The 19,981-nt window shown below is 36.2% G+C and overlaps 1 protein-coding gene and 1 long non-coding RNA gene across 3 annotated transcripts; both read left to right on the forward strand.

Moving 5' to 3' along the window:
- Positions 1-380: 380 nt before the first annotated feature.
- Positions 381-3,746, forward strand: LOC124829836 (protein LAZY 1-like). 2 transcript variants are annotated; one of them, XM_047303413.2, is made up of 5 exons: positions 381-1,420; positions 1,492-1,558; positions 2,105-2,910; positions 3,130-3,322; positions 3,485-3,746. In XM_047303413.2, exons 1-5 carry the CDS (start codon positions 1,415-1,417, stop codon positions 3,502-3,504), a joined length of 1,092 nt encoding a protein of 363 aa, XP_047159369.1. In that variant the 5' UTR covers positions 381-1,414; the 3' UTR covers positions 3,505-3,746. The 2 variants fall into 2 exon arrangements, with proteins under 2 accessions (XP_047159369.1, XP_047159368.1); XM_047303412.2 differs by having other exon boundaries at positions 382-1,420; positions 2,081-2,910.
- Positions 3,747-5,266: 1,520 nt separating this feature from the next.
- Positions 5,267-8,378, forward strand: LOC148199265 (uncharacterized). The gene is made up of 2 exons (XR_015785793.1): positions 5,267-6,069; positions 8,168-8,378. It is a non-coding gene; the product is annotated as an uncharacterized LOC148199265 (long non-coding RNA).
- Positions 8,379-19,981: the final 11,603 nt, after the last annotated feature.

Raw genomic sequence — 19,981 nt, forward strand, 5'->3', positions numbered from 1 at the left:
CAACACCAACAAGTTGAGATTCAATGAATCATGGAGTAATAAATGTGATCTATCTCAGTAGAACTAGATTCACACACACATAAAAAAATGTCTTTACATTCAATTCATTTATTGCCACTAAACCAATAGAACCTTTTTTTTTTCTCTTTTCTTCTTATTTTTTGTTTATCCGAGTGATACAACAGCAGTTACCAAATCATTATGTAACCATGTTGGCAGAAAGAGTCAAAGATGTGGATAAAAATTACAACAAAGAGAAAGTACATGCAACTTTCTTCTGGAAAGAGGAGTAGCTAGTGAATTTGCAGCACCATATGGCAACATTGCTAACGACACATAAAACACACCATATTCCTTCTACGGAGGGAGGGGGTCCCCTGGCCTACCATTTGGTGCAGATTTCATGAATCATGAATTTTATCATCACTGCTGCAAAAATAACACGGTGTGAATGATCGCCAAGTGTGCCAACTTGGTGTTCTACCAAACCCAACTAACATGGGAAAACTGTTTGATATGAATTTTTTCTTCTCTTTTGACGTGCCATTCCACACTGTTCATCTAATGTGCAACAACTTTGCTCAATGGACAATTAGCTTCACACACATGGCAATACTGAACATAATAACTGATATAAAAATTGTAACACGTAGGGAGAGAATAATTGAAAAGGAAATAGGGAATAGGAAACATAGCATATCATTTAGAAGGGTGTAAAGTGTAACGTGTCCAGACACTTTGATGGGGCCCTGGATTCTACCATGGTCTAGACTATTCTAACTTCCTGTCTGAAGGAGAAAAGAAAAGATACACTTGTTGGTCAATTGTTTGTCAATTGTGTGCTGCTGTATAGGCATCAACCAATGATTTTGTGTTTTCCAATCACAAGAACCAATGGTTCATCATCACTGCACCACTCAAACTCAAACTCTACTAATGAGATGCACGAGGCACAAAATGTTGCACACACAAGTGGTGGTACTCACGATTGCAAAACTGTTTGATATATGGTTAATGTGTGAGTGTGTGTGTGTGCATGTTAAAGTACAAATCAGAAAGGGTGTGGCAGTTGATGCATGGCATCTTAACTCTTAACAATGGACAAAAGAATACTGATAAGTAAAATTTTCTACACCAAATCATGCAAGCCTTACTGTTAGTCGACCTTGCACATGATCAGATTAGCGTGTTTTGGACCCACTTGATTTAATGCTGAGATATAACAGCAAACAATGTTTGTAAGTATCTCTGTGTTTTTCTTGCTGCATCCTCTCTATAAGACATCACTGATTCTCACCAATATTTTATATGTTCTTTTTGAGATATCATTTAAGTACCAGAGACACTTTCTTCAATTACCTTATCTTCCCAAGTTAGGCAACCAACAATCAAGATTTTTTCCTGAATACCAAAGATGAAGGTAAGATCCACTATCAATCATTCCTTGCAGAACAAATTATTCAATGAGCTTCATCGTGTATTTTTCTGCAGTTACTAGGCTGGATGCACAGGAAATTTCGCCAGAATAGCAGTGAACCATTCAAGGACTTGGTCATTGGTAAGTCATATATATGCTGCTAGCAAGCCACTTATTCATGTTCCTACAAACATGCATTAACTATGTGATGATCATCAAGTAAAAAACCAGTGGTAGTATATATGAAAGCAAAATATGCCATACTAGATAATAGATAATTTGATTTCTGATGAGCTTGGAATAATGGAAGGTAGTTAGGGAGAATTCAAACAGTCTCTTGCATGCACATCTGACCACAAATATGTAGGGCCATGAAGACACAGCAGTAAAATGCCTACTAGGTCCAACCATTTAAAGGCTATGCATAAAATTGAAATATTGTAAAAATAAATTAAATGACTGGCTAGAAATGGAAGTTGGAGCAAAAAAGGTAGACTGCATAAAACTTTAAGGTAATAACTAGTAAGGCCCCTAAAATCTCTTCTATTGCTTATTCTGTCATTTGTGAAAGACTAGCATAACATCAGAATTAGGCAGTGTAACTGAATTTTTTAATGAGATTATCAATTAGCATCTATATTCTTTAAATTTTGCTTGTTTCAGGGAATTCTTGCAATTGTCTTTCAGGGCAACCACCATTTGATGATGAACAAGCCTATCCGAAACCAAACCTCGGAATCAGACTTGCCAAACATGCTCAAAAAGGCCACAATCTTAGAAACTCTTTTGCTGGTCTAGAAGCTGCAAGAGTGGATGAAGAGTATGAAGGGGAATTCTTCCCTGGTTTCCTGGCAATTGGAACTCTTGGTTCAGAACAAGTATCTGACCCATCCACACCATCCTTTCCCGTTTCTGTTGAGAGCATCACTGAAAAAGAAGATGAAGTGACTGAGAATGATCTCAAGCTTATCAATGATGAGTTAGAGAAAGTGCTGGGGGCTGAAACCAAGGATGATGTCAGCCTTGATTCTTCAAGGAGGACCAGCCATGTTAGCACTGGGAGAAGTAGCCATGTCAGCACTGGGAGAAGCAGCCATGTCAGCACTGGGAGAAGCAGCCATGTCAGCATAATAACACTCAGTGGAAAGCCAATAGAAGGCACAGAACCAAATGGAAATGGAGCTGCAATCTGTCCACTCCAGGGATATCTCTTTGGAACAGCTATTGAACTGTCTGAAACAACGGCTGCAGCAAAGAAAGAACACAGGACTTCACTTGGAGAGCTGTTCCAGAGAAGCAAATCAGCCGAGGAGAATTTCAGTGCAAAATGTGAAAAGGAGGAAAAAAGAACCGAGAAGGAACTGGACAAATCTGCCATGAACCTGATGAAAGAAAAGCTGAAAAAAAGAATGCTCCATGCTTATTCTAAAAATTCTACTTCGATAAATGGAGGGCCAATCGATTCTGCTTCTGCAGAAACAAAGCTGAATAAGGTAAGCAACTAAAAACCATGACTAACCATCTTCTCTTGTTTATCTACATACAATGAATTTATAACTATTGTGCATTACCATAATCAGCATTCTTCAGATTGAGTTTTATAGCTTTGCATTTTGATGTTCTTTTCATCTTTTTATTGCCTTAAGTAACACTTTAGTCTTGGCATGTGCCATTATTCTGGTCATGACTCCAGTTATGTTTGTGGCTTATAGATTCTCCATATGTTCCGAAAGAAAGTTCACCCCGAAAGTTCAACAGCTGCACAAAAATCTGCCAAACACCACAAGAACATGAAGAAGAAGAAAATACTCAATGATGGAGGCTACAACAAAAATGATCTGGTGCATCCAGAGGATGAAGATTCATCTGCCAACAGGGAGTACTGGATCAAAACAGATGCAGATTGTAAGCATGCAACAATTTTTCACAGCCCTTATATCTATGCATTCCAATTCAATTACAAAATTTCATGATTCACTTGATGAACATAGCATGTCTATTTTCAGTATCAATTTTGTGTGTTGCTTCTTTCACCCTGACTTAGTTTTTTTTTTCTCTCTATTGCAGACTTAGTTCTAGAGCTGTGAGGAACAGTGAAGAAAATGTTGTGTATCTTTTTCTATTAGTGATAACTAATGTTGTGTTTGTACTGTGAAAACTTATATGTAAGAAACGAATAATTGAGGTAGTTTCAGTGTCTACCTCACAGTGGTCAGTGTGAAATGTAAGATTTGTCCAGTAATAATCATGAAAGATGAAAAAAAAATATAGCTATTGATTGAGTTGACACATAAATTATGAATAAATCATGATGGCAGAATCCACCGTCAAATCATGAGGGTATGCAAGTTGAGCTGCGGAAATTCGATGAATCCGTGTAGATGTAGATCGTGCGGTGCTGGAGGTAGGTGTATTGCATCCGTAATTTGAATAATATTATTGGATAAGTAACACGATCTCATCAAAAACACAGTATGCTTAGATTTTCTGAATGCGGCTATTATAATAAGAGTTAGCTAACATAACACACGTTCACGTTCATTTCACACATTTAATAAAGATAAAATAGTTCTTAAAAAAAAGTTAACGTTTTTTGAAAAAAAAAATAAAGATGATAATATCAAATGAATATTAAAAAAATTAGTTGTCAAAGTATATTTTTCTTTTCATAAATATCAAACATCATATCATGATGGATAAAGGATTTGGCAAAAGTTAAAATTCAATTGAATTGTTTTTTCGATCGAGAAAGATTAGGAAAAGGATAAAGTGTTTTAAGATATTTAGGATTAATCGAATTAAAATTTTAAAAAACCTTTTTTTATATAAAAAATTAACGTTATGTTTCATATAAAGTAAACAAGTTAAATTATAATAAGTTCATCTAAAGTAATTTTAAGACAAAAAAAATATTATATTGAGTTATTAAATAAACTCAAATTCATGTAAAAAGGTAAAATCATTCTAGTCACTTGTAGACAGAGCATTATCTAAGCGAGATCATATATATATATATATATATATATATATAGATTTGTAATTTGTTTTGAATTAAATCTTTATGAATTTGTTTCCGAAAGTGTTCTAAAAAATCTCTTATCAATATAAGTATTGTGTGTATATAAATTTATATCTATATTTTATTTTAGTTTATGTGAGATTTTGTATATATCCCACACAACTTTTATAATTATAAATTAAATAAAATAATATTTTTATATTATGATCATTTGTGTAATATGTCATGTCAGAGAAATAATCATTGAAAAGGGATGGCATCCTTCCTCGTGCGACGAATTTAATATTATTATTATTTTTCTTTGCCTGTTGGTGTGTCAAATTTCTTTATTAATTAATATGTGTAAGACTAAATATGGCAGAAGAAGTGCATTATGAAACTTTGGAATATAAATATGGAAATCTTCAAACAGTTTGTTATAGGGTAGGAACAAAGAATTGTAAGATAAAAGTTACCAAAAGGTCCCAGAAAACACAGTTTTTGTACTGAGATTAATGCTTATGAGCTCACATGAACACATTTTCAATTATGTTAATACTAATAGTAATACCAATAATGTTAGAACTAATATTATTGATTTTGATAATGTTAATCAATAAATTTTTCTTCCCGATTATACAAATTGCATAAATTATGTATGTTATAAAACAAGTATCTTTAAGTCAAATATGTTTGTTATAATCGTTGCAAAAAACACCTATGATACCAAAATTGAGCCATAGGTCAATGTGTAAGACCCTAGAACCTCAAGAATTTACCAAGTTGTAAAAAGTTCAAGTTATAATGTAAAATGGAATGCTGTCAGGTTTGACATGATTTACTATTTTAATTATAACTTTTTGTAGAAAATATCAATTGAGTTGATTCTTGTTTTATTGGAAACTAGACTCAAATATCTTTAATTGGACATATAAATATAAATTTTTGGACTACCGGGCTAGCTGCAGTAAAATTATTAAAACTCGGAAACGTTAATCACGCTCAGGTATGTTCAGTTTTGACCTATGATGACTGTTTTGCTTATTACTTTCTCTACCGAACTCCAATTGAGTTGATTCTTGTTTCATTGGAAACTAGACTCAAAGAGCTTCAATTTGACTACTCATACGCATATTTTGGACTTCGGGAAGGTGTCTAACTGAGCTGGGGAAAACGTGACAGTGTTGCTGTCCAGGGGCTAGCGTCCAACCTTAATTTTAGGTACATTTTTACAAGTTGCGATTTTTTTGGAGTGGGTAGGTTGTGTTCTGAACTAGGAGAACATTTTGGAACCTTTGGAGACTTTCCTACCATGTTTTAGGGCTGAAAAAAAAATGGTTTAGGATGGTTCATTGGTTGTTTATTATTGCTAAGTACCAAGTGCATAGGTCCTTTGTTGTCTAAGGCATCTTCTTTAATTCCAAATCAGATTTGGAGTTTTGGGGGAGAGTAGAGAGGTCCTTGGTGGGAGGTGAACGAAAATCCTAAGTGTTCTAAGTGTGGAGACTCACTTGGTCTAGCAAGGAGGAGAAGAATTGCTCTCTTGGAAGAAGAGAGATTTAAGTTAGAATTTTCCTTGAAATTGAAAGTGAAAACAAGCAAAGGTGGTGGTCTAGAGGTATCAAGAGTGAAGAATTTCTTGCAAGGAGAAGAGGTAGGGGAGCTAATCCTTTCTTGATTATGATCATGAATATGAGTATGAATGTGTTAAAATTTGGTAATGGTAGTTATATATTGACTTGTGTAAAATTTGGTTTTCATGATTATAATTTCTTATTTTCGAGTTACTGTGGTGAAAAATTTCTATTAATTGTTTTCACCGTTGGATTTAGCTAAAAGTTTAGTATGTGAATCCTAAGACCTATTACTAAACTTTGACCGTTCGGATTTGAAAATAGAAGTCTGTAATTGGAGAAATAAATCCTGCAAGTTTGAGTAAATTAGTTGCCCCTGTAGTTCTGTTACTGAGTTGTCTCGGTATAATATAGATTCTGACCTATTGGACCGTTAGATCAACCTCAAAATTTGATATATGATCCCTAAGACATATTAATACACTTTTACCGTTCGGATTTGTAATTAGTAGTCTGTACTTGGAGATATATATCCTGCATGTTTGAGTGAATTAATTACCCTTGCAGTTCTACTACTGAGTTCCCTTGGTAAAGTATAGATTCTGACTTATGGGACTGTTAGATCAACTTGAAAATTGGATATATGATTCTTAGAATACATTATTACAATTTGACCGATCGGATTTGGAATTGAAGGTCTCTGTTTAGAGAAAGAAATTTCGAAAGTTTGAAATATTTGATGAACACTGCAATTCTGTTCTTAAGTTATAATGGTAAATATTTCATATATATTCCATTTACCGTTAGATTGAGCCCAAACTTTAGTATGTAGTTCATAAGACATGTTAGGTGATCTTGACCGTTCAGATTTGGAATTAGATGTCTGTGCTTAGAGGAATTCATTCCGCATTTTGAGTTTAACCGAGAACCACTTAAGTTTCTGTCTCTGAGTTACCTCGGTAAAACCTCCATATCTACTTAGTTAACCGTTGGATTACCCTGAAATTTTAATATGTTGTTTCTAAACGATAGTGTCATACTTGGACCGTTCCGATTTGAAATCGGAGATACAGATTTATAGATATTAATTTCGTATCTTCTCAGGGATCTTAATATTGCTTAATTTATGTTTTTGGATCATTTATACATAAATTATGATTTCCGCCTCATTAACCGTTGGATTGGACTGAAAATTTTACCATATGAGTTAAACATGTTGTTTATTAGTTTGATTGGTTCAGATCTGTAATTAATGATATGAGTGAAGAGTAATATTTTCACGAAATAGTAAATTTATTTGTATTGGGTAAAAACTTGGATAATTATATTCTTAAATTGTATGTGTAGTTGTATTTTGGAGATTGGAGGATGAGTAATATAATATATTCTATATTAGAAAATTTAATTATATTGAACATTCTGAGTTGTAATAATTATTTGAGTTAAATAATGAATTGTAAATAAGTTGATGGTAAATTTGGATGGGTGGTATAGGCATTATTGCCATAATTGTAAATCTGAAATTTTATTTATTTTCCTACGACTTTGGTAAGTCGGGAGAGGAGAGGTTTGAAGTCGGACACTACTTTGGTAAGTAGGTGGGAAAATGAGAGGTGAATTTGACATAAACCGCACTGCTTTGGTAAGTAGGCGGAGTGTTCCACGCTATGCTACTTTGGTAAGTAGATAATATTACATTATTGTGCTACTTTGGTAAGTAGACAATATCACCTTGTTATACTACTTTGGTAAGTAGATCACCTCGTTAGATTACTTTGGTAAGTAGTCAGTATCACATGGTTATACTACTTTGGTAAGTAGATCACCTTGTTAGATTACTTTGGTAAGTAATCAGTATATCATGGTTATACTACTTTGGTAAGTAGACAGAAGGATTGTTGACTGCTGTGCTTTGGTAAGTAGGCAGATTAATAATATGTTGTATTGACTCTAGTGAATCGACTGATGATTTTGACTGGAGAAATATTATAAAGTATCAGTGTAATAGTTGGTTTTTGAGTATGTTTGAGATGCATGTATTTGACTGATTGCCACACTTGTGATGTTAGTAAGATTGTGGATGATGTATATTTCTTGAATTGGTTAGCTCACCCTATTGTTTGTGTTTGTGTATGTGAATGCAATGATCGTATAATGTGTGATATTATACGGGAGCAGAAACTATTTCAGATGAATTAGCAGATGGTTCTGAAAATGCTTAGAAGATGAGAGATCTGCGGGGAAAAGGAGACATGGGGAATTTCTAAAATAGATCTATGTTTGAATTTCCGAACTGTGTGAAATTTTAAATTTCAGAAGTTTATGAACTGTGTGGACTTTTATTTTTAGAAGACTTGTGCTGTAATAAAGAACTTAATATTTTATGGGTGCTGAAATTTGTTAAAAAAAAAATTACATATGTATTTTGTGGAAAATAAATTGTAACGCCTAAATCGGGGTGTTACACAATGCAACTCTATGAAATTAAGTAAAACATTCTTTTCTAAAAACTAAAATGTGTGGTGTTTTTCAAATTATAAAAAAAAATTTAAATAATTTATATATATATATATATATATATATATATATATATATATATATATATATATATATATATTAGAAATATTACATAAACTAAAGATGAAATAATTTCATAATATATAAATGGAGGTAAATTTCATCTTTAGACTAATTTTATAAAATTGAAACAATTTTAAAATTCACTTTATAAACTAATTTTATAGAATTGAAACAATTTTAAAATTCAATTCTTAGCCTAATATGACATATAATCTTTTATTCTATTCTAACCATAAATTTGATAAATATAAATACAATTATGAAAAAAAAATTATAGGATTATTAATTACAATTATTTCCGGTATGATTTACACAATAATTATATATTATAACAGTTAAGAATTTATTACATATAATAAATTTAATTAATCGCTCTATTACTACCTATATTTTCTTTCCTTCTTCATCACTAAAAAAATTCTTAAAATGAAATAATATTACATATTAGACAAAAATACATTTAAAAATAAACGAAATAAATCATAATATTAAATTTAACTAGAATTCAGTCTGTTTGACCCGGTTCATGAATAAATCACAACATTAAATTTAATTAAAACGGTTAAAATAGGTCACTCAATTTGATCCGATTTATCACATCATATATGTTATTGGTGGGTTAAACGAGTTGACTCAATTAAAAGAAATCTTTAATTCAAAAAAAAAAATTTATTCTAATTGAAATTTAATTTAAATTCAATCTAAATACAATATAAAATCATGTCAAACTCTAAATACAAAATCACAAACATACAATATAATTCAAATACATTTAAAAATAAGAAAACATTTAGATTTTTCATTCTTTTTAATGTAATTTAATATTTAAAACTTATTAAAGAGTTATAAGCAAATCTCTCCATGACAAATTTAACCTGAATAAGTCAGGTTCTCAATAAACTAAATTTAGCTCGTGCCAAAATTTTCAATATCTTTTTAACCTAACCTAATTTAGACTTATAGTAGACCAAACTCATGCACTTTAACCCATTTTAACAATTATAAATTTAACCAAAAATATGTCTCATCATAATGTCTAAACAATGGAGACATTTTGATTTTCTTTTGAAAGGTTTCTAGTTCCTTACTATAGCCACGTGGCTACATATCTATACACATAGAATGAAACCTAGAGAATAGACGGTGGAGTTGAAAGCTAGAACATTGAACACACCTTTGGATAAATCTACATCTATCTTTCACATCTAATTCAAATCTTTTTTCAATGATAAATTTCTTCAAAAGATAAAGACTCTATCATGTCACGATTATTTGATATGATTCTCATATAAAACCATACGACTTCTATGTTAAAGTCAATCACAAAGAAAGACTCGTCTTTCAAACTTAATCACCCTTATATTATTTGCCAAATTATTCACCTAATCTTTTACCTTCTTTTAATCTCGGGATTAGCCCTTCAATGAATAGTAAAACAAAAAAAAAATCATGAACAAAATATATTTATAGGACCATAAAAAATAAACTATTAAATTTTAATTGCACATTATGAATTTACATAGACAGTGGAATACAAAAATAAATAGTATCGTTAAGTATAATAAATCTCTTAATTCTACATTAATTACCTAAACTTACACCATTAATAGTTTTTCAATTTATTAATAATATTAAATTATTTTATATTCTCAGTACACATTCATTAAACTCGTAACAGGTAAAACCATTCATTCAACATTTTTTTTTTCTATCTATCTTCTTTTGGTGTCGTGTTATATTATACTTCTCACACTAAAACTTTTTTAAATTTTAATAGGATTTATTAATCTAAGTTATAGTAATTTTCGGTAAGAAACATAAGTATTAGAGTTTTATAAACTCATGATAATAAGTGTCAGTTATTTTAAAAAAAATTAAACTAAAATATAATAATTTTTTATTTTTATTTTATTTTTCATTTTTTTTATTTTATATCTTTCGATTCTTGTTCTCTTAAAATCTTGCTTCATTTTTCAATCATAGTAAAAATTTGATTTAGAAATTTCAAAGCTCTACTTTTCTTTATTCGTACTCGGGGTTTCAATTAGAAACTTGTAAAAATATGTTTTTGCATGTAATCAATATTTTTTAACTATTGTTGCAATCATATTGGTGAATTTTGCTTTAAGGTGACTTTGATCGTGGTTGAAATAATCACAAAAACCTTGATGTTGTGGCTGAAATCACATGTCATGTTATTCTTTTATACTTACATTGCATTTGAAACAAACAATTACCTTTCTAGATTATCCTAAAAATTATATAAACATGAATGATCGTCCTCTTATTTCCTTTATCTCTAACGTTTTCTCAAAATCTAGGACAGGTTGATTGCTATATATAATGATTAATGAAAGTATATACCTTGTGTTTCCATTGAAATATAAATACATATACAAACATGATTTTTTTTAAAGTGTTGCAAGTATAAAAGTCATACAAAAGCAATAAAATCTTTAATAGAACATTGATTTTTAATTAAAGGATTCAAGTTTTGATGTTTTATATTAGCTATTTAATTTATGGTTATTAATAAGAAGAGTAAGAATTGAATTTTTGGATAAAAAAATAAGAAATTTGATTTGTAAATATAATTGTTCAATCAACTACAAATTGGATAATTAATTATAGTTAAATCCTAGTTTCAAGAACAAACCAGCAAGTTTGACCGCTCATATATTAGTTTGGATGGTCAACTCCTAGTTTAGAGAGCAAACCAACGAGTTCGATTGACAATTAAAAAGACCGGTCGACCATGCACCAACCCGAATGGTCAACCTAATTCTGAGAGTAAACCAACAAGCTTAATCGACTACCAAATAGAGCAACTAACCATATACCAGCTCAGATAGTCAAGCACCGACTTGGAGAGTAAGTTGTTGAGCCTAAATGATCACCATCTAACCTTAAAACGAACCAATCAGAATGAACGATAACAAAATATATTAACCTTAATGTAACATCCCAAAATACAGTAATTACCATAATTGAGAATTAATTACAATTAACAGTAACATAAACAGTCTTTGCATTAAATCAGGATTAAAAACCAAACGGCATCAGTACAAAAGAACGCTCATAGCGCATACAAGGGAAAACCTTGAACAGACGTTCTTAGATAAATAAAACAACGTACGTCAAAATAGAATGATAGCTGATTAAGACGAACGACCTTTCAAAATACTTGGTCGAACGTTCACACTACACTAACATTTACAATTCTATTCTAACGAGCACTCTAAGGCTCGGCCTTTACTTCAACGTCCACCAGATTAGCTTCATTCAAATTTTCTTCTTCCAGCATTTGCTCAAGGGATGCACCACCATCTGCTCACATCCACAACGGATGATCATTGCATTTTGACAAGACGAAAGTACATGGACAGAAGACAACACAATGGAAATGCAAGGGTAAGCTTATAATATTTAATTTATACAATCAACACATACGTTTACAGTTAAATCCAAACATATAACATGTAACTCATCAATTATCAAGCATAGAAATACATATATAAGACAGACCGTCCGGACTGTATGAACCATGTAGTTACAAGCGTCCTTGCACCCGAGTGGTGTAGTAACTGATCAATCTCCCAGCTGCCACTCGAGGTTAACCCTATCTGCCCGAAGTACTCAATGGACTAGGGCCTCCTGCCATTCCCACGTATGACTACCCCCTTCTACTTGAAGAGGAGTATCACGGAATATCAGGATGGACCGCGAGGCTTAACTTATCCAGGTTCATACTTTACCAAATTTCACAATCAACACATCTGAGACGTTCCTCCTTGGAACGCTCGTTAAAATCCACTTCCATTAATTTATTCAAAATATCATTCGCCCATATTAACCAGTTCTCTTATTCACATTTTCATTCAGTGTTCCATTCTCGTAACATTAACAACATGCCTCCTTAATCAAATAAGAACGAAATTATTAACGCACATTTGTCTACATGTTTCTGACCAAAAGAAACGAACTTTTGTCCACTTACGGACGTTAAGAATACTTAAATAATTTAAATGGGATTGAGTTTAGAAGATCAGAATAATACTTAGAAAAATTTGAGTACAAAGAATTTAGGTGGAATCAAGAGGAAAAATACCTTACAGGATAACTTAGATAAATAAGCAGAGTATGTTTAATTCAGAAAACAACACTTACTGTCAATGACCGAACGTTCAATAATTAACTTTGGACGAACGCCAAGTATGTTCGCTCAGAATTCAATGATAAGGACGAGCGTTCAGTTATAAAACCAAACCCTGCTTTGGACGAACGCTAGGTGTATGACCGAGCATAAATCAGAACGAACGCTTGGCAAAACCCGAGCGCTATTTGGGACGAACGCTTCGGTATAAGACCGAACGCCCTGTAGAACGAACGTTCGACATAAGGCCGAACGATATTAAGGACGAACGCTTCGGTATAAGACCGAGCGTTACTTATTCATAAAGTTTTAAATATTTAAATACTGCTGAGTTAGACGAACGCTCAGATAATTCAATTGGGGACGCTCGTTCTCGAGCAGAATTCCTTCCAAATGAAAGAATCCCAATCTAAGTTATTTTACTGAAAACTGAACGGTCTAAGACCGTACAGTGACGAGCGTCATTTATCAGAAGGGATGATTTGAAATTTCAGATTTTTCAATCTTAACAGAATTTTCCAGATTTCTAATTTTATAAACTTCATAACTTTCATTCCAGATTTAATTCACTGTAAACATCATCATCATACAGATTTCAACATTTTAATCATTCCAACTATACAATAACCATACTCCATTCACACATAATCAGATCAATCATGCATTTAAATCAAAATCAACATCATATAATACATACGAGCAGTGTTCGTTCATAGCAGATCAATCAAAACCAGAAATCATATCAGATATCAGAAAACTTCCATAACAGCTAAAACTTCAGATTTCTCATACATACAAATCAGAACATATAACATACAGTATAAATTAAACATATAAGCTTCCCTTACCTGGTCTAGCAGTGAACGTTTAACAGTGTAACTTGATTCTTCCCAACTAGGAATTTCTACCCGACAAGCTCTTTCTTACGCTCCTCAACTAGGTTTAACCAAAGAGAACTCAGAAACTCAGATTTTATCCTTGCATGCAACTGAAACAGTGTTCCTAGAAATTCCAGAACTAGGTTATGGCTGGAAACTTACCGGTTACAGGATCAAAAGAGGTTCGGCTCAAAATGAAGCTTACTGGCCCGTGAACGTTTCTACGGTTTCAGAAAGTTGATTGGAGTTGAAAGAAGTGAGTAATGGTAGAGAGAAGATGAAGGTTCTTAGAGAGAAGTTGGAGAAGAGAAATGGCCAGGGTTTCGTGAGGAAGAAGGTGAATGCATAGAATGGAGTGAAATGTTTTCAGAGAAATTATTTTCTCTTCCTCGTCAAACGGTCGTGCACTCCCGCACTGCCACCTGGATCCCACTACAGCTTTTAGAAGCTTCTAACGTGACAGATGGCAGGCGTGCATGCAGCGCTTGGTGCGTTTTTAATGCACTGAGTGTGTGACGTGGTGCGTGTTTCAGAGTATGATGTGACACGGTTTTTCAGTGCACAGCAGAGGGAAAAACAGATTTGAAGTGTGCATTAATTTGATTTAACACAGAATTATTATTGCTAATTATACAGGGTTTTACATTCTCCCTAACTACAAAAATTTTCGTCCTCGAAAATTCAGAAATTACATGAAAATAATTGCGGATACAAATCCTTCATTGCACTCTCCACCTCCCACGTTGAATCTTCAGTTTTAGCGTCCCACACCACTTTCACTAAACGAACGTCTTTTCCTTTGTGCAGCTTGGTGCGAACGTCTTCAATGCGGACTGGTTGTAACTCCAACGTTCGGTCTGGACGCAGTTGAATATCTTCCAGTTCTAAGACATGAGAGGGATTAGCTATATACTTCCTAAGTTGAGACACATGGAAGACCGGATGCAGATTTGATAGTTGAGGAGGCAAGGCAAGTTCATAAGCTACTGGTCCAATCTTCTTCAGAATCTGGTACGACCCTATGAACTTGGGAGACAACTTCTTTGGACGAACCACTCTCCCTACTCCAGTGATCGGATTTAGTCTCAAAAACACGTGGTCTCCTGCAGCAAACTCCAATGGTCTTCTTCTTCTATCCGCATAGGACTTCTGCCTGCTCAGGGACGTCTTCAACCTCTCCTGGATCAATTTAACTTTCTCGGTTGTTTGCTGGATGAGTTCTGGTCCAGTTAGCACGTTCTCTCCCTCTTGGAACCAGCAAAGTGGCGTTCGACATTTCCTCCCATAGAGAGCTTCAAACGGCGCCATTCCAATGCTAGACTGGAAGCTATTGTTGTACGTGAACTCCACCAGAGGCAAGACCTCATCCCATGCGCCTAAGTGGTCTAGGACGCACGTCCTCAGTAAATCTTCTAGCGTCTGGATGGTACGTTCGGACTGGCCGTCCGTTTGCGGATGATATGCTGAACTCATCTGCAGCTTGCTCCCCAACTCGCCTTGTAATGATTGCCAAAACCGAGATGTGAATCTCGTGTCTCGGTCAGAAATGATGCTTGAAGGCACTCCATGAAGACGAACGATCTCCTTGATATATAACTTGGCCAAATTTGTCACGGACATCTTCAGATTCACGGCCAAGAAATGAGCGCTTTTAGTCAATCTATCCACGATCACCCAAATTGAATCATGATTCCTAACCGTTCGTGGTAGATGAGTCACGAAGTCCATGGAGATGCTGTCCCACTTCCATTCTGGAATTTCCAACTGTTGAAGCAACCCTCCTGGTCGTTGGTGTTCGGCCTTAGCGCGTTGACAAGTTAAACAGGATGCCACAAAACGAGCGACATCACTCTTCATTCCAGGCCACCAGAACGAACGCCTAAGATCTTGGTACATCTTAGTCATACCGGGATGTATGCTAAGACGACTATGATGTGCCTCTTCTAAAATAATCCGCTTCAGCTCTCCATCATTAGGGATGCACGTTCTACCAAGGTAACGTAGCATACCGTCCGTCCCAGCATTAAACTCCTTGGCTTTGTCTGAACCGAGCGCGCTAAAGATCTTCACCAACTCTTCATCCTCACGTTGCTTCATCCAGATACGGTCAAATACAGTGCTTGATATTCTAAGGTTACAGCACTTGATGCTGTTCGTTTCCAACTCAAACTGTAACCTTAGATCCCTGAAACTCTCCACTAAGTGCAGCTCCTTCACCATCATTAACGAGACATGCACTGTCTTCCTGCTTAGAGCGTCCGCCACTACATTGGCCTTCCCAGGATGATAGAGCAACTCAAACTCATAGTCTTTCAAAAATTCTAACCAACGCCTCTGCCTCATGTTTAATTCCTTCTGATCAAATAAGTACTTGAGGCTCTTGTGATCACTGAAGACTTGGAATGTGGATCCGTATAGATAATGCCTCCAAATCTTCAGTGCAAAAACGACCGCTGCCAATTCCAGGTCGTGCGTTGGATAATTACGTTCATGAATCTTCAGTTGGCGAGACGCGTACGCTACTGCTCTTCTCTCTTGCATAAGCACACAGCCCAACCCTTGATGAGAAGCGTCACAGTACACTTCAAAGGGTCTGGACGTGTCTGGAATAATTAAAACTGGAGCGCTCGTCAACTTATTCTTCAACTCTTGAAAGCGCTCCTCACACAAGTCAGTCCACGCGAACGGTTTGTCCTTCCTTGTGAGCTGTGTCAGCGGTGCTACTATTTTAGAAAAACCTTCAATGAAACGTCTATAGTAACCCGCAAGACCAACAAAACTCCTCACTTCCGTGACCGAACGCGGGCTCTTCCAATCCAGCACTGCTCGCACCTTAGCTGGATCCACTGAAATACCTTCAGCCGAGACCACATGGCCCAAAAACTGCACCTCCTTCATCCAAAATTCACACTTGGACAGTTTGGCATATAATTCCTTTTCTCTCAGCACGCTCAGCACTGCCCTCAAGTGTTCTTCATGCTCAGCTTGTGTCTTAGAGTAGATGAGAATATCATCTATAAAAACGACCACAAACTTGTCCAAGTATGGCCGGAAGATGCGGTTCATATAATCCATGAACACTGCAGGAGCGTTCGTTACTCCAAATGGCATCACTACATACTCGTAGTGTCCATAACGCGACCTGAAAGCAGTCTTCTGGATGTCGTCCTCTTTCACCCTGATTTGGTGATATCCCGAACGCAAATCAATCTTAGAGAACACCGTTGCCCCATGCAGTTGATCCAACAAATCATCAATCCTTGGCAACGGGTATTTGTTCTTGATGGTCAGCTTGTTCAATTGCCTGTAATCTATACATAACCGAGAGCTGCCATCCTTCTTCTTCACTAAGAGCACAGGCGCTCCCCAGGGTGATACGCTCGGCCTGATGAATTGCTTATCCATAAGTTCTTCAATCTGCTTCTTGAGTTCAACCAACTCTGCAGGCGCCATACGGTATGGTTGAACAGATATAGGGGCTGCCGTGGTCACCAAATCAATGGTGAATTCAACTTCCCGAACAGGAGGCAACCCAGGTATTTCTTCTGGAAAAACGTCCTGAAACTCTTCCAAAATAGACGTTCGTTCTTGCCTCAAATCTCCCAACTCTTGATCTTCATGCGTCATGATCAAGAAGCAAGACGCGCCCTCCATAATATCTTCTTTTAATTGACCGAGCGTCACACCTACATATTCTTCATCTTCGTCAGGAAATACTAACTCCTTCTTGCCACAATCTATGAGAATGTGGTTGGCAGCCAACCAATCCATCCCTAGAATTATTTCCAAGTCCTTCAAAGGTAAACAGATTAAGTTCACCTTATATCTATGCCCCTCAACCACAATAGGACATCTAATGCACACGGTAGATGTCCTAAGCTCTCCAGCCGCTGGTGTAGATACCACCAAGTCGAACTGCATATCTCTCTCCACAATTCCCAGCCTTTCAACACACGCCTTCGAGATGAAGGAGTGCGTCGCCCCAGAATCAAACAATACACAGCAGGGTATTCCATGCACTAAACAGGTACCAGTGACGAGCGTACCTGAGCTCGCTGCCTCCGCTCCCGTGATTGCATAAACACGCCCAGTAGCTTGGGCTCGACCACCCCTTCCTTGCTGATTTCTTCCTGCGTTCGACGGTCTCATCACTGCGCGTCCGCCCATGTTGCACTCGTTCTCCAGATGGCCATTTCGCCTACACCGAGTGCAATATTTTTCTCCAACAAGTTGAGGACACGACGAACGGTAATGTGGCCCCCCACACTTGTAACATACCACTCTACCTTGCTGCCCAGACTGTCCGGCAGGAACCAAGGCTTGAGATCCACCCGTGTTGGTTGCTGGACGAGCGTAAGGGGATCCTCTCTGATTCATATTTCCCCTTGAGACAATCGGCCCCCTTACTGCTTGCTGTTTCTTGTGCCGTTCCGCCTCTGCCAAGTTCTTCTCCAACACCTTGGCCCTCTCAACCATAGCAGGGAACGTTCTGATACACAAACTGGAAATCACAACCTTTAGATCACTGCGTAGACCGTTCTCAAATTTTCTGCACTGCCATTCCTCACTAGTGGCCATTGTATTGAAGCGAATCAAGTGTTTGAACTTGTTTGTATATTCAGAAACTGACATTCCTCCTTGGACGAGCTGCAGAAACTCAACCTCCTTGGCAAAGCGGACGCTGTCCGGGAAATATTCCTCATAGAACTTGTTTCTAAATACTTCCCAAGTAATCTGCTGGTGAGCGTCCGTTAAAATGGCTCTGACGCTCGCCCACCAGTGGCTCGCCTCTCCAGTTAGCAAGTACTCTGTATACGCCAAGCGGTTTTCATCCGGACATCTCTTGGCGTTGAAAATTCTTTCCATATCCCTCAGCCACTGATCAGCTTCGTCCGGTAGACCCTTCCCACTAAACTTGGCAGGGTGATGCTGGAGGAAACTCTCTAGACTCCATTCAGCGTTCGGTTGAACAGCGTTTGAAGAAGATGCTCCAGGCGCACCTCTAGTTGCAGCCAAGATCTCCATCAACTGCCTTTGCGTGTTTTCAGAATTGACACGCGAGGCCTCCAAACCTTGCATAGCAGCTTGGTTTTGCTGCATCAGGGTGGCGTTCTGCTCCAGCAACGTGGTGTTCTGTTGATGCAGCCGTTCAACTACGGTTTCCAACAACCTAGTGTTGCTGGACGTATCGGACTCATTCGGTTGGGGAGGAGGAGGAAGTCTAGGCGCCATTAGTTCTCTGGATCAGAGAAGAACGAGCGTTAGTAAAGTTCAAGAGTTAAAACAATAACTCATTAACACATAATAAGCACACAGCAAAAACGTAGTGCACTCATAACCTACAGTGTTCCTTAAAAGAACAAAACTGCTCTGATACCACTAATGTAACATCCCAAAATACAGTAATTACCATAATTGAGAATTAATTACAATTAACAGTAACATAAACAGTCTTTGCATTAAATCAGGATTAAAAACCAAACGGCATCAGTACAAAAGAACGCTCATAGCGCATACAAGGGAAAACCTTGAACAGACGTTCTTAGATAAATAAAACAACGTACGTCAAAATAGAATGATAGCTGATTAAGACGAACGACCTTTCAAAATACTTGGCCGAACGTTCACACTACACTAACATTTACAATTCTATTCTAACGAGCACTCTAAGGCTCGGCCTTTACTTCAACGTCCACCAGATTAGCTTCATTCAAATTTTCTTCTTCCAGCATTTGCTCAAGGGATGCACCACCATCTGCTCACATCCACAACGGATGATCATTGCATTTTGACAAGACGAAAGTACATGGACAGAAGACAACACAATGGAAATGCAAGGGTAAGCTTATAATATTTAATTTATACAATCAACACATACGTTTACAGTTAAATCCAAACATATAACATGTAACTCATCAATTATCAAGCATAGAAATACATATATAAGACAGACCGTCCGGACTGTATGAACCATGTAGTTACAAGCGTCCTTGCACCCGAGTGGTGTAGTAACTGATCAATCTCCCAGCTGCCACTCGAGGTTAACCCTATCTGCCCGAAGTACTCAATGGACTAGGGCCTCCTGCCATTCCCACGTATGACTACCCCCTTCTACTTGAAGAGGAGTATCACGGAATATCAGGATGGACCGCGAGGCTTAACTTATCCAGGTTCATACTTTACCAAATTTCACAATCAACACATCTGAGACGTTCCTCCTTGGAACGCTCGTTAAAATCCACTTCCATTAATTTATTCAAAATATCATTCGCCCATATTAACCAGTTCTCTTATTCACATTTTCATTCAGTGTTCCATTCTCGTAACATTAACAACATGCCTCCTTAATCAAATAAGAACGAAATTATTAACGCACCTTTG

The sequence above is a fragment of the Vigna umbellata genome, chromosome 4, assembly GCF_029865625.1.
Source record: "Vigna umbellata cultivar VRB3 chromosome 4, Vumbellata_1.0, whole genome shotgun sequence".
Taxonomy (NCBI): domain Eukaryota; kingdom Viridiplantae; phylum Streptophyta; class Magnoliopsida; order Fabales; family Fabaceae; genus Vigna; species Vigna umbellata.

What these genes read in the sequence shown, in the direction of transcription:
- LOC124829836 (XM_047303412.2), top strand. An exon ending in CAGAAACAAAGCTGAATAAG is followed by an intron (nt 2,911 to 3,129) that starts GTAAGCAACTAA and finishes TGTGGCTTATAG; the next exon opens with ATTCTCCATATGTTCCGAAA. An exon ending in GATCAAAACAGATGCAGATT is followed by an intron (nt 3,323 to 3,484) that starts GTAAGCATGCAA and finishes TCTCTATTGCAG; the next exon opens with ACTTAGTTCTAGAGCTGTGA.